Consider the following 12709-nt stretch of genomic DNA (forward strand, 5'->3'; position numbering starts at 1 on the left):
AAAACTCCACCTCAATCTGAATGAAATCTCTCAAATCAATTTTGAGACACGTCTGAGGTCTGCTCAAAAAGACATTTAGTAGAAACATCCAGTTACATTTGATCCCCTAAACACTGAGTAATATGTTTTAAACAGGTTATATCTCCTATTCAAATCTTTTCACATTTTTGTAAACCTACTCAAATGAAAGCCGAGGCTTGGCGCTTCAGTGTAGATCTAGACTTTACTGCTTTCGCCGTAGAAAACAAGTAAAGAAAAGGTAGTAAATGATGGAGGTCTAAAGTAAAACGGGTTTCATATGAGGGTCAATGACGTATAAGGATTTAGAACAACTCAATTGTAGAATAATAAAAACAAGCATATCTAATGCAGTAGTTCAAACATTCAGAATGTTGTGTACCTGAAGCTCCATATTATACATTTGAAATTAAGTGATTTTAGTGGGTTTTTCAAGATTAATTGGCACTGGCCTTTAAAAATAGTCATGTGGTGTGACCACGATTCATCTTGAAATAAATTAATTTACTTAACACGCTTCACATCTTTTTTTACAAGTTTTCAGTAATATAAAGTGTTTGGAAACAAAGTATTTGCATTTTTTTTTAAATCTTTGTAAATGATGGTCTTTTATTTATATAAGACATTTCAAGATGAATCATGGTCGCACCAAATGACTTTTTTTTCAGGCCAGTGCCAATTAATCTTGAAAAACCCCCACTAAAATCACTTTCACATTGTAATATGAATTGTCAGGTACACAACATTCTGAATGTTTGAACTACTGCATTAGATATGCTTGTTTTTATTATTTAAAATTGAGTTGTTGAAAATCCTTATACGTCATTGACCCATGAAGCACCTGCAGCACTTCAGCACCAGTGACAGTGAAGGGAGCTGTCCAAGTGCTGAAACCAGCAAACACGCACGGACTAATAAGCTCATACTTTAGCGTTTCTTGCATGTTGTGACTCACTTGATCATTCTTTCTCTATCAAACCAACATATTTAAAGCAGAACACCAAACTCGTCGACTTTTCTTCTGTTACTGTGGCTATTTCATTGATCATTTGGCACGTTTTTTTTTTCCTTTTTCTTGTGTGTGTGAATGTCCAACCAGTAAGTTAGCTGCATTTATACTAATATTAAGACTTTACTGAGAATGGACCTGTTATTTACTATTTGCTTTTCAGCTGTGAAATTAGTTCGATTTTACTGCAATATCGCTTTTAAACAAGTCCAAATAGATTGTCACTACTCTTAACACCTGTTCTTGTTTCTTTATGGAATTGTTTGTGTCTTTCGGTCGTACATGTCTTTATGTTGTTTGTGAGCCCAAGACAAATTTCTGTTATTATGTGATAGACAATTATGTTTATTGAATCTTGAGCACTGTTCACTAACTTGTAAAATAGTAAGTCAACATGAAAAAGCATCGGGATAAGATCGTGATCCTGCCTGAAAAAAATCTTGATATTTCCCACCCCTGCTGATCATTGTGAAAATAAGGAGACACATTTCAAACTTTTCTAAACGCAGAAAAAACAACATTACATTCAAATTCGAAGTGATTTTTATTTCAGTCAGGCTAAATCGGCTTCATTACCAAAGAAATGTAAAAAATAAAAATAGTACAACAAAGTACATCATTTTACAAATACTCATAATGGAGGTCTGACATATCAGAATAATCAAATAAATTCAAACATGTCACAGTCATAACAAAAATAGAAAAAGTCAATACAGTACATAGAATGCATTAGGAGCTATATGCTTGAAGTGTTTGCTATACCATAGACTTTACAAAATCCTACTAGAAAAAACTCCCAATACCAATGACATAACAGGTTATATAAAATGTTAAGAAAAAGAAAAACAAACAATGATGTGTGTGTGCGCATTCATACAGGTGCAATCTGCATGCAAATCTGCCTCAGTGTGACAAATGATAAGCAGCTACAGTAGGTGACCGTGTGAGTGTGTGTGTTGGTTTAAGAAGAAAAAAAAAGTGTCTGAGAAAAAGGAGGAATGTGCCTTTATGGTTACAGGTTTCATATAGTGAACACACAGCAGGCTAAAATATGGATCCAGTATCAACATCATCTTAACTTATCAATAAAATCAGTAAGTAAGATGATGCAGATTGGTTTGATGGAGAAATTATGTGAAATGATTTAGTCTCATGAACCCGACCTACTACAGTGTTTGCTCAGTGTTGTAGTGTTTTACCTTAAATCAAATAACGGAAAGAGATGGTTTAAGTAGCGAGGCCAAAAAATGTTGTGCTCCTGGCTTAATGAGTTGAGGCCGAAAAAGGTTTTTTCTTATTGTTGGCATGAGTTTAAGACTCAAAAGTTTTGACCTTCTTAGATGTGTAGCTGGTTTAAAGTGGTGATGAAAAGCTGCGTGTCGAGCAGAGTGACGGGTCATTGTCGTGTGTCAATTCCTGTGGTGATGGACCTTGGCACTGACCGGCTCTCAAGAGAAACCTCTTCATAAAAGATAAATGTTCTGATGGATGAGACAAAGGTACACAGACAAATGCCACTACAAAAGTCCACTAGTAACCAGAACAGTAATATCAATAATAATAATAATAAGTATAATAATAATAATAATAATAATAATACTCCTTGACAACAGGATTCATTTTGAAAATACATTTACAGTATGTGATGATTTTTTTCTGACCCCACATTAAGGGAGTAAAAATAGATAATTTGGCAGAAAAAAAACCTAACTGGTCTCCACAGTCCACACTGTGTCTTTGAGTGTGAAAGGGTGCAGATAATTAGCTGTGATGCTAATCCATTTGCTCCTGGGAGCTCCCATGGAGACAGCAGTTACTATGGTTACTGCATGGTCTCTGTATCTAGTGTGTGTAACAGTCCATGAGAGAGAAAGTGTGTTTCTACACTGTATATACGCATGATATTTACTGGTTGGACAGCAAGCCTCGGGGGGCTTTGCAGGCAGGTTGGTAGTGACGGTTTGATCCCCACGCTGACTGGTCTGAGGTCTGTTTTGGTTTCGAGTCCCCCCAGTAGACACTTCTGAAGCTGATCTGCAGTCTGGCTCAGCTACATGTAGACAGAGTCTGACACTCTGTCCTGAGAGAGAGAGAGGAGGTCTGACATTTTTTTGCCCGGGGATGGGGGGGTCCCGTTGCAGAGGGGGCGAGACTATTGGGTGTGATGTCACTCGGGGGCGGAGCTCTGGTTCTGCTGGTATATGGAGGCTTTGTCCTTCAGCAGAACCAGGCACAGGTGGCAGCTCCAGCTCCCTGCAAACAAACACAATAAGACCAGACTTGTTAGTGTAAGGGTCAGTGCCGAAATTTAGCGAATGACGACCCCCTGTAAGACGAGGAAACTGCACTTTTCAGTGGAAAACCTTATCAGACAACACATTAATCAAATCAGTGTTTTTTTATTGTCTACTAGGGTCTGTAACCTGAAGAAGCTGATTTAGATCATCTTCATCCTCTTTCCAGCTGTGTAGGAGTCCAGCAGTCTGTGTTTGCATTCTGTAATTACGTCTTTATACATATATTTTTATATATATATTTGCTTCAATTTTAGGAGTTGCATTTTCCAGTTAGACATTCGCTCATATATCACTAATTTAAAGTAAACAACTTAGTAGTATTAAAGGACACTGACTTTGCGATGACTGCTTATCAAAAAATGTGTCTACAACACAAAACAGCTGTTACCAGATCCGTTTCTTAATATTTCAGGGAGCAATGGAACAAGCAAAAGTTTCCCTCTCTGTTTGCTTTTCTCCAAACCTTAAACTAAATCCAACCTCGGTCATCTTCTAATCTATACACGTGCCAATCTGACGGACCTATGACATGAGACCAGATGGGACGTGAATCATTAAGACGACCTTAACGGTCTCCGTCTTTAACCCCGGACAAAGTGATGATATCAGGTATGACCAACAGTGCACGTGACTCTTGTTTGCTAAGTCGTTCGTTGTCGGCTTACCCTCGGGGGGTTCAGTCATGGGGGGAGTTAGACAGTACATGTGGTAGCCTCGGTCACAGTCGTCACAGAACAGCAGCTGGTCCTAAAACAAAACAAAACACAACAACATCAAGTTCAGGGTCAATTTCAGTCTGATTAGACAAGAAGAGATTATTGAGCAGGCGCAGAATGTGAGACACTTCCTCCCCCACCTACAAAAAACTGGACTAAAAGCCAAACTAAACACTGATTTCATGCACTTCATTTATACTGAGAAGTGACTGGACACTTATGCAAAACCACCAACTTGGATTTAAGAACGCTCGTTAATAACTGCAATGCTTGAGTCTAGGGATGTCAATATCGAGCATCCCTACTTGAGTCCATTAACATAATGGTTTGTTGTTTCATATCATTATAAAATATAAATTTATCTTTCATTTTAAGGCACCTCAATTCACTTAATTGTCCTCCTGCTCGTTTTATTCAGGTAGTGTGTCAGTAGCATGGCAGTAATCAAATATTGTTTTTTTTTTTTTGTTTTTTTAAAGGATTAGACCACAACACATTTCATCTAAAGGATAATGAAGCTGGCCTTTTCTTTTATCTGTAACAAACATGTTAACATGTTTCTGCAAGGTCTGTTACATGTTTGACATTCACATTTCTGGATGGTATCTGAATTTGTCTTGGGGGCAAATGATGTTTGGATAATAATAACAATAGAGGACAAAGACGCTGTCAGTCTGATGAACTGGCAGTTATCTCAGCAGAGACAGCTGCTATCATCGAGGTATTAGACTTGTTCTAGGCGAGACAAAACATGCAAAATCTGCAATGACACAGAGTTTGGGCTTTTCTCTCTTGGTTGCATGAACTTTACAGCAACACTGGTCTCTGCAGTCTTTTCTCCAAGTGCTGATACTGCTGCTACTTGTTAGGGATTTGGATATTTGTGAGACTTCCACCAGCGACTGGTGACAAGAAGTAAAAGCAACAAGAGAAAGATGGGTTATTTAAAATTTCCTTAAGCAGCAAAATCACGAGAGTGCTCACATCATTCTCTGAGGTGCCGCAGACGTTGCAGCACTTGCACTCAATGCACTGCCAGCGGTAGGTCTTCACTGCTGCCATCATCACGGGTGTGAACTGCAGGCACGTTGGGTGGCCTGAAGGAAGTAGGGGACATGAAGGAAATGTTGTCAAATGAGAAATATATAACTGTGACTTGTTCAGATTCAAATGACCATTATCTAAACCACTTCCTGTAACAGCAACTGTCCAACCACAGCTAAGGAACTAACTACGCACAGCAAGAATCTAAAATCAACGACGGAGGAGAAAAATTGTAAGAAATGGTGTCAACTGTTTATTGATCCACTCTAAAAAAAAAAGCCTAATTTGCTGTTTAGCTGCAGCTGATCAAATCCACTAGAGACGGTCATCATGTAAACATCTGAAATCAAAGACCTGCATATCTGCTGTGTGAGAACGGAAAGCCTGCCAGGTGTAGCAACAGTATCTAAGGCAGGCAGGGCTTAATAAACAATCTATTGGTAACATAAAGAGACATGACAGGCCCGTACCTGAGCGTCCACAGTCTGAGCAGGATACCAGCTCTTCCGATTGGCCGGTCTTCTGGTTTAAGGTGGAGTCTCCCAGACAGAAGTCGCAGTAATCGTTGGGCAGCGCCAGTCCGTTCGGACCCTTCTTAGTTGCTGAGCAGGAGAATGAGTGAAGAAACCGTTAAAACTGTCACTTTAAAACTGAGCCGTCATGAAAGAGCAGCTGAAAACTTTGTTCAGATTAACAAATCTAAGCAGAACTCACTTATTGTGTAAATAATATATATGAAAAATATATTTTACAAATATTTGTGCAGCTTAACAAACCTTTTCACGTCCAACAACACCCCTTCATCTGAGAAACTACAGCAGCTGATGATTCATGACCCAAAATTATGAATGTGTGACAACTAACACCATGGGTTTTTTTTTTAATGAATGAATTTGGTAACACGGTGTCGCGTGCAGAAAAGAAAAGCGATGGATTGTTTGGGGGTAGAAAAAAAAAAGATGGATGATATGCTGAAAAAAAAGAAAAAAAATGCCAAGAATCCCAACTGTGCAAGCATGTTCCACTCGGGAACATTGAGTCTTAATCCCAAATTTGGGATTTAAAATTATGAAAATCAAAAAACATGAAAAGAGCGAGGAGGAAAAAAAAAAAAAGAATGAGAGAGAGACTTCCCTTAAACAAACACACACATGCTACATCGCATGCAACCAAACCTCCCGCCCCTCTCTCTGTCTCTCTCTCAGCACTAGAGAGTGACTCACTCTTCTGCTCCTCAGGCTGGCGAGGAGTGGGTGGTGCCTCGATCTCCTCGCGGTCCTCGCCCTCCTCCTCTGCCAGGTGAGAGTGTGTATAGTGGTAGCTCAGGCCTGGACGGTTCTTGTAGCGCTTCCCACAGACTGACACACACACACATGGTGATACAAAAGTGTTATGGTGATGGCGGCTATTTCTAACTACCGTCCAAAAATGCCCAAGGTTGTACAAGAAAACAGCGCCGAACATCACCCCACAACCGGCTTTATTAATGGATTTTTTTTTTCAATGCATGGTTAATTTTTGACTGACGCGCTAGTACATACAGCGGAGGTGAGCATTTGCACAGTGAGCTATGGCCAGCAGCAAGTTATACAGCACACACGGAGTGGCATCTCAGGGGGAGAAAAAAAAAAAAAAAAAAAAAATGCATCCAGCAGGGAAACTTTTTAAATTTCTATGTTGTCAGACTTTAGTTCCAGACGGACTCTTTCAGATCGCACCATGCATAGCAGCCGACTCGTCTTTGTCTTTCAGGGGGAAAAGCAGAAGCCTCTCTTGCCGACATGCATGGCACACACACACAGGCGCCACAAAGGAAGCTTGTACTCACTGTCGCAGGCGTATGGTTTGTCCCTCTCCTCCATTGCTGCAGCTGCAGCCTCAGTCTTCTTCTTGCCATTCTTGTCACTGCGACCCTGAGGACCCCACGGAGATGAGGTTACAGTTAGGATGTACGATAATACTGTTAGAAAAGTACTACATATTTACATTTTCATGTTCATGTTTTTCCTGACTGCAGATTAAGAAATGGCAATCACCTTGGACTTGCTCTTGCCTCGCCTCTTGGGGGTCTCATCCTCAAAGTCATCATCATCAAGGTCATCCAAGTAGTCGTCGTGGTCCAGGACTCTCTGCAGGGGGAGGGTCTGGATTAGGTCTCACTGTATTGACTGTATTAACTCTTCCTTACCTTTAAATGATCATTTAGAGTTTGTTGCTTGGTAAGAACTTGATTATATGTTGTTAAACCCTTCAAACATGTCTGAGGCATGGTTAGTGTAGATATGACAGGAAACTAAGGGGAGAGAAAGGAGGGGGCAAATGCAAAAAAGGTCAAATATTCAATTATTTTCACACTATGTCTTGTGGCATCTGGATTAATTTGTCTCTGAGACTGAGATGGATGAAAGGACTTGATAAAAAAAGGCATTAAAGACTCTACATTGATATGTCTTTTCAGAAACAGTGTCCCTGCTTTCCTGGATAATCCACACATGCTGCTGTCAACTGTTTTTCTTTGAAACAGCTAATAGAAAAAAAAATCTATGAAAACTGCTGACAGTGAGTTCTGTTGATTAAACATCGTTTTGTGTCAAATTGGGGTCACAGATGTTTGTTCCTTTACAATGGTGTTAGTTCGGACGCACAGTTTTCTGTTCCAATGCTAAGTTTTGAGCATCCTGACTGGATCGATTTCACCCTCACAAAGGATAATTGGCTGTGGACTTCATGTGATACGACAATAACTGTAGAACAGCTGTGGTAGTTTGTTTCAGTATTTTATATTAGATAAAAAAACATTGCAGCAGTCTGCCAGTGGATCTGTGGTTTGGCTTGCAGCTGCGTTGACAGTCTGGAGATCCCAGCAGACAGGAGGAGCAGTGAGAGAGGACACAGTTTGTTGATTTGACAGTTACATCATGTTTAAGGTGGATGGAGAGAAAAAGAAACACATCCCAAGACATGATTTAAAAGAAGAGGTACATTTCAGCTGTGGGTAAAGATGGAGAATAAATCCCTAAAAGCTATGACTGACTTTGGGGGAAAGAAAAGTGTTAAGCCAGCTTTGAGTCTGACCTTGCGGATACGCCCAGAAGATGTGTGAGTGGTCGCCGAGGTGGCAGGAGGCTCCACAGTGGCTTCATCATTCTCAGGGCCACGGAGGTCTGATACTCCGCTCCTCCTGTCAAGGGGCTCCCCCTTCAGCAGGGCCTCCAGACTGCTGCCATCCACGGCCCCCAAAGTTTCACGCTTCAGTCCCAAGTCCAAATCTGCTACACACATCCAGAAATATAGTTGTGCTTACATTTCAGCAAACAAATGTGAAAACTCACGAGGCTTTAAACAGAAACTTACTAAATATATTTACAACATTTTATCGGTCAAGTTGTGCCAGCATGAATGAACCCAACACCTTAACTGTTTCAGCGGTGGGAAAAGTTCACCAGATGTGATACCTGCTTTGAGAGAAGGGAAGGCCAAGCGGGGGTCCTCGGGGGGATGAGAACGCCGTTTCTTCCTCCAGCGACGGGCTGGGTAGGTGTACAGCTGCCCTGGAGCTACACCTGATGAGAGGCAACCAACAGGTGAAGTAAGTCTCAGTGTGATATACGGCATTTTAAAAATACCCTGAGAATTAATTGGCCTTTTTTGTGTCTTTAAGGTTCTGTATACCTGCGCTCCGGTGTCTCTTCTCCATCCAGATGTAACAGTTGGACTGAGCCACACCAGTCTGAGAGTCCAGGAAGGGCATGAGGATGCTGCGCTCAGCACACAGTCGAGCGTTGTAACTGTGACACTGCTCCATGGCATCTCTGTAATACTGCTCTCCCAGCCTGAAATGAAAAAGATGGACACTGATGGGTCAAACACCACAGACCAGCACAGGCTGAAAATAATAATTACTGGATAAATATGGCAGGATTAAACTGCTTATTAATTATTTTGTAAAAGTCGGCCTAACAATTAGTTTAATTACAGATTCATCAATTGATTATTTTCTCAATTCCTCAGTTAGTTGTTCCGTCCAGAAAATGTCAGATGATGTTGAAAAATGCTCATTGTTGTTTAGCAAAACCAAAGTATTCAAATGTCTTATTTTGCCTCGACCAACAGTCCACAACAACATAGATCTTCAGCTTTCTGTCATAGACTCAAGAAACCAGAAAATATTCACATTTGAGGAGCTGGAATCAGGTAATTTGGACATATCTTCTTAAAAAAAATAAAACAACTCAAACAAATTAATAGTACGTAACTAACTGAATTTAATCCACTAATAATTGCAGCTATTTTATTCTATTTTTATTAATACTATTTAGTTTTTATATACTTGAATTACTCTAGTTACTGTATTTAATTTAGCCTAAATAATTCTTTCTTTCACCTAACTCGTTTTTGTGTTGTATGTGGCTGCTGTAACACTTTAACTTCTCTTTGGGATTAATGAAGCACTCTATCAGCAATAAAACTTAACAAAAAAAACAATATGTAATTTTTTTTTTTTTTTTTTTAGATACATATCTTTGACCTTTTCTGTGCTTCAGGTCTTGCTACGTGAGATGGTAGAAAATGTAAACATTCACATTAAAGTTAATCTTAACGCTAAAACACATTATTTGAGTGGTTGTGAGGCTGCAGATATCCAAACTTGTTGGATCGCTCAGACTGGTTTATGTTTGGTGCAGAGTCTAATCACTGAAAATGGCTCTTCTGGACGAGCCACTGCTATCATCCTCAAACTGTGTAATTCATCCATCTCACTTCTTCCACGGCTTTACAATATCGTTAAGGTTATTACATTTAGCACACAGGAGCAATCTTCGCTGTATGGATGAGGAGTAATTGGGACAGGGGGTGAATGCCCTTCCTCACTAACACAGTATTTAGTCTCGGCTTCACAATTTGTCGCATTGTTGTAGCTGCTATGACTGTAGCTTTGACTGTAAGATATTAGCCTTAGAAAGAAACACACACACACACGTAAATATATATATATATACATATATATATATATATGTATATTTTTTTTGTTTAAAAAAAAACCAACTAAAATATGACTTTAGTCCGACTCTTCACACGCACAGCCGCGGCGGAGGGAACAAAAGGTTGATTGTTAGCGAGCCTCTCAACAACAAAGCGCCCACCAAGCTGACAGCTTACTGGAGATAATTAACTAGCTGCTTCGTCTGCAGGCAGACAACTAGCAACAGTTTGGTGATATAGTGTGTCGGACCGTGCTCACATAGCCCTGATGAGTTCAGTTGTTGGGTGAGTCGCGGCTGAAATGCATCTCCTCGACTCCTCACACAGCTAACAGGCTAACCGCAGCTCCGCGGATAACGTTATCCTCCTGGGACAAACACTGTACTGAGGGACCCGAGGGGTTCACAGCTGTTTATATTCTCCTGCCTTTTACAGCAGCACATTGATTAACCAGCTACACATTCGCCCCCGTATGAGTGGCCTTTTTACTCTCACAAGAAATAAAGGTAAACTTACACTTTCACAACACTGTCGACGGCCGCCGCCATGTTTGCTTGTTGCGGTTGTGTGAACTGCCACTGCGCATGCGCAGAGCCGATAGTAACCGTTACTGCCTCCAGCGGTGAAAAACAGGAAGTGTTGTTTTAAGGAGTCGAAATTTAGTCCTGATTCAATTATTAAATATAATAAAACAGATTTTTAAAATTTTTACAATAACAGTTTATTTCACAAAAGTTTATTTCATAATGGTGTTTCTCAGCAGAATGACTCTGTCTGCTAGACAGTGGGTTAGACCTGCACAGTGACTGGTTGATCCTTTGCTGCCTTTGGCTCTAACATCCATCCAAAATGCCTGTGTTGACTTTCGGTGGACAACCAGCCCACACGTGCAGCAACTCCATTATGACAAACTACCTAACTATGCCAATATACACAGTCCTATACAGTCCACCAGTATGTTTCCTCAGCAGATAAATAGCTGCTACTCTCATACTGTGTACGCAGTACATGTACTCTTGCCCACAGTATTCAGATCTGCCTGTGTGATGTTTACCTTTTTTGAATAGTTTACTGTTTAAGTCCATCGTGTACAAATCTAAGTCTTAATATTGGTTCGTCTTTTTCTGTTCTGCACACCTAATTTCTCCCACTATCATTTGAACTGTAGCACTACTGAAAGACCAATTCTGTAATCTTCCTTTATTATATTCTTCTAAACTCAAACCCATTTTCTATTACTATAAGATAATGGTCACTTCACTTCCTACAGTTGCTCCTCTTATCACTTCCTATGGGCAAACACCTGCTAATGAACCTGACACTAGTGTAAGAGGTTTGGCCGATTCTGTGCCTGTTCTGATACCAATTCTTGAACAATTTCTGTCATTTAGGCACACTAGATTTTTGTCACTTGGTTATTTTAATTTGCCCTGTTTTGTGTTTGACTCGATTGGTCCAATTGATAGGCAATGAACAAAATAATCTTACCCACTGTAGGTACCATATTAGTTTTCTCTTCTTCAGCTAATTCTGATCTTGAAAACTGGTTAATTTTGTCAGTTTAATCTCTTCCCCCTTTTCCTTGTACTCTCCTCATTGCCTCTGCATAGCTTGTGTTGTAAACAGGTTTCACTTCAATCAATCAATCAATCAATCAATCAATCTTTATTTGTATAGCGCCAAATCACAACAAAGTCATCTCAAGGCACTTTACACATAGAGCAGGTTCTAAACCGTACTCTTCAGGTTTTAATTTTAAAGAGACCCAACATTCCCACATGAGCAAGCACTTAGCGACAATGGCAAGAAAAAAACTCCCTTTTAACAGGAAGAAACCTCAAGCAGAACCAGACTCAAAGTGGGAGGCCATCTGCCTCGACCGGTTGGGGTAGAGAGGAGAGAGAGGAAGAATAGGAGAGGGAAGCACATTGAAAATCAACATTGAAGCTAGTAGGTCTGGGACTGGAATCTGTCATCCGGACGTCTACAGGCCAAGATTACCTGTGAGACGAGAAAGCACAGACAACGAAGAAGTTTAGGTTGCACTTGCTCTTCCTGACTTCACAACGCCCAAATGTTACCCTGTGTTGGTCACATTAACAACATATATCCTGCACATTATGTTTACAGTCTTTAACTCTATGATCACCTTCACATTTGGGACATCTCTGCTTTCTTTTGTAAACTGCTGCTGTATGCCCATACCTCTACATTTGTAACAGCAAAGCAGGGGCTGGATATATGGTAACTGGGAAGCTCATCCGATTTGAACTTTTTCTGGAAGTACAGATTCCTGCTGGGGAGGCAGCATCAGACACAAAGATGCAAGGCTTGACACAGAGCTAGCTCTGTGATTGGAGCCAGGTTGGACACACTGGAGGAGGTGGTGGAGAGATGTACTGTGAAGATGTTCGAGGCCATCTTGAATTACCCGGATCATCCGCTACACAACACCTTTATGGACCAAAAAAACAGTGGTGGACGGCTCTTCTCTCTCCATTGCAGGACGGAGAGATTTAAAAGATCCTTCGCTCCTACAGCCAGGCTGTCTAATTCTTCAGTAATTTACAGAAGAGCTAACAGACTAATTGAATTTCCCCTCGGGGATAAATAAAGTAATTTTGAATTTTGAATTTGAAAGT

The 12709-nt window shown here is 40.3% G+C and overlaps 1 protein-coding gene across 4 annotated transcripts; it reads right to left on the bottom strand.

The window, feature by feature from the left end:
• Positions 1 to 1552: 1552 nt before the first annotated feature.
• LOC133985899 (zinc finger protein ubi-d4-like) lies at positions 1553 to 10622 on the bottom strand. Of its 4 annotated transcripts, none has more exons than XM_062425639.1 (11): positions 10584 to 10622; positions 8757 to 8917; positions 8540 to 8647; positions 8160 to 8353; positions 7121 to 7213; positions 6913 to 6997; positions 6308 to 6442; positions 5555 to 5686; positions 5025 to 5137; positions 3990 to 4071; positions 1553 to 3280 (listed from the first exon to the last, which is right to left on the bottom strand). In XM_062425639.1, exons 1-11 carry the CDS (start codon positions 10613 to 10615, stop codon positions 3195 to 3197), a joined length of 1221 nt encoding a protein of 406 aa, XP_062281623.1. In that variant the 5' UTR covers positions 10616 to 10622; the 3' UTR covers positions 1553 to 3194. The 4 variants fall into 4 exon arrangements, with proteins under 4 accessions (XP_062281623.1, XP_062281625.1, XP_062281622.1 ...); XM_062425641.1 differs by having other exon boundaries at positions 6308 to 6489; positions 6909 to 6997; XM_062425638.1 differs by having other exon boundaries at positions 8160 to 8356.
• Between the last annotated feature and the right edge of the window lie 2087 nt (positions 10623 to 12709).

Source organism: Scomber scombrus, chromosome 9 (genome assembly GCF_963691925.1).
Source record: "Scomber scombrus chromosome 9, fScoSco1.1, whole genome shotgun sequence".
In the NCBI taxonomy this organism is placed as follows: Eukaryota; Metazoa; Chordata; class Actinopteri; order Scombriformes; family Scombridae; genus Scomber; species Scomber scombrus.

Coding starts and splice junctions, on each gene's coding strand:
- LOC133985899 (XM_062425641.1), bottom strand. CDS start 10,615: ATGGCGGCGGCCGTCGACAGTGTTGTGAAAGT. Junction 5,138..5,554: donor CTCAGACTGTGGACGCTCAG/GTACGGGCCTGT, acceptor TACTTCCTTCAG/GCCACCCAACGTGCCTGCAG. Junction 4,072..5,024: donor GCGGCACCTCAGAGAATGAT/GTGAGCACTCTC, acceptor GTTTTGTTTTAG/GACCAGCTGCTGTTCTGTGA.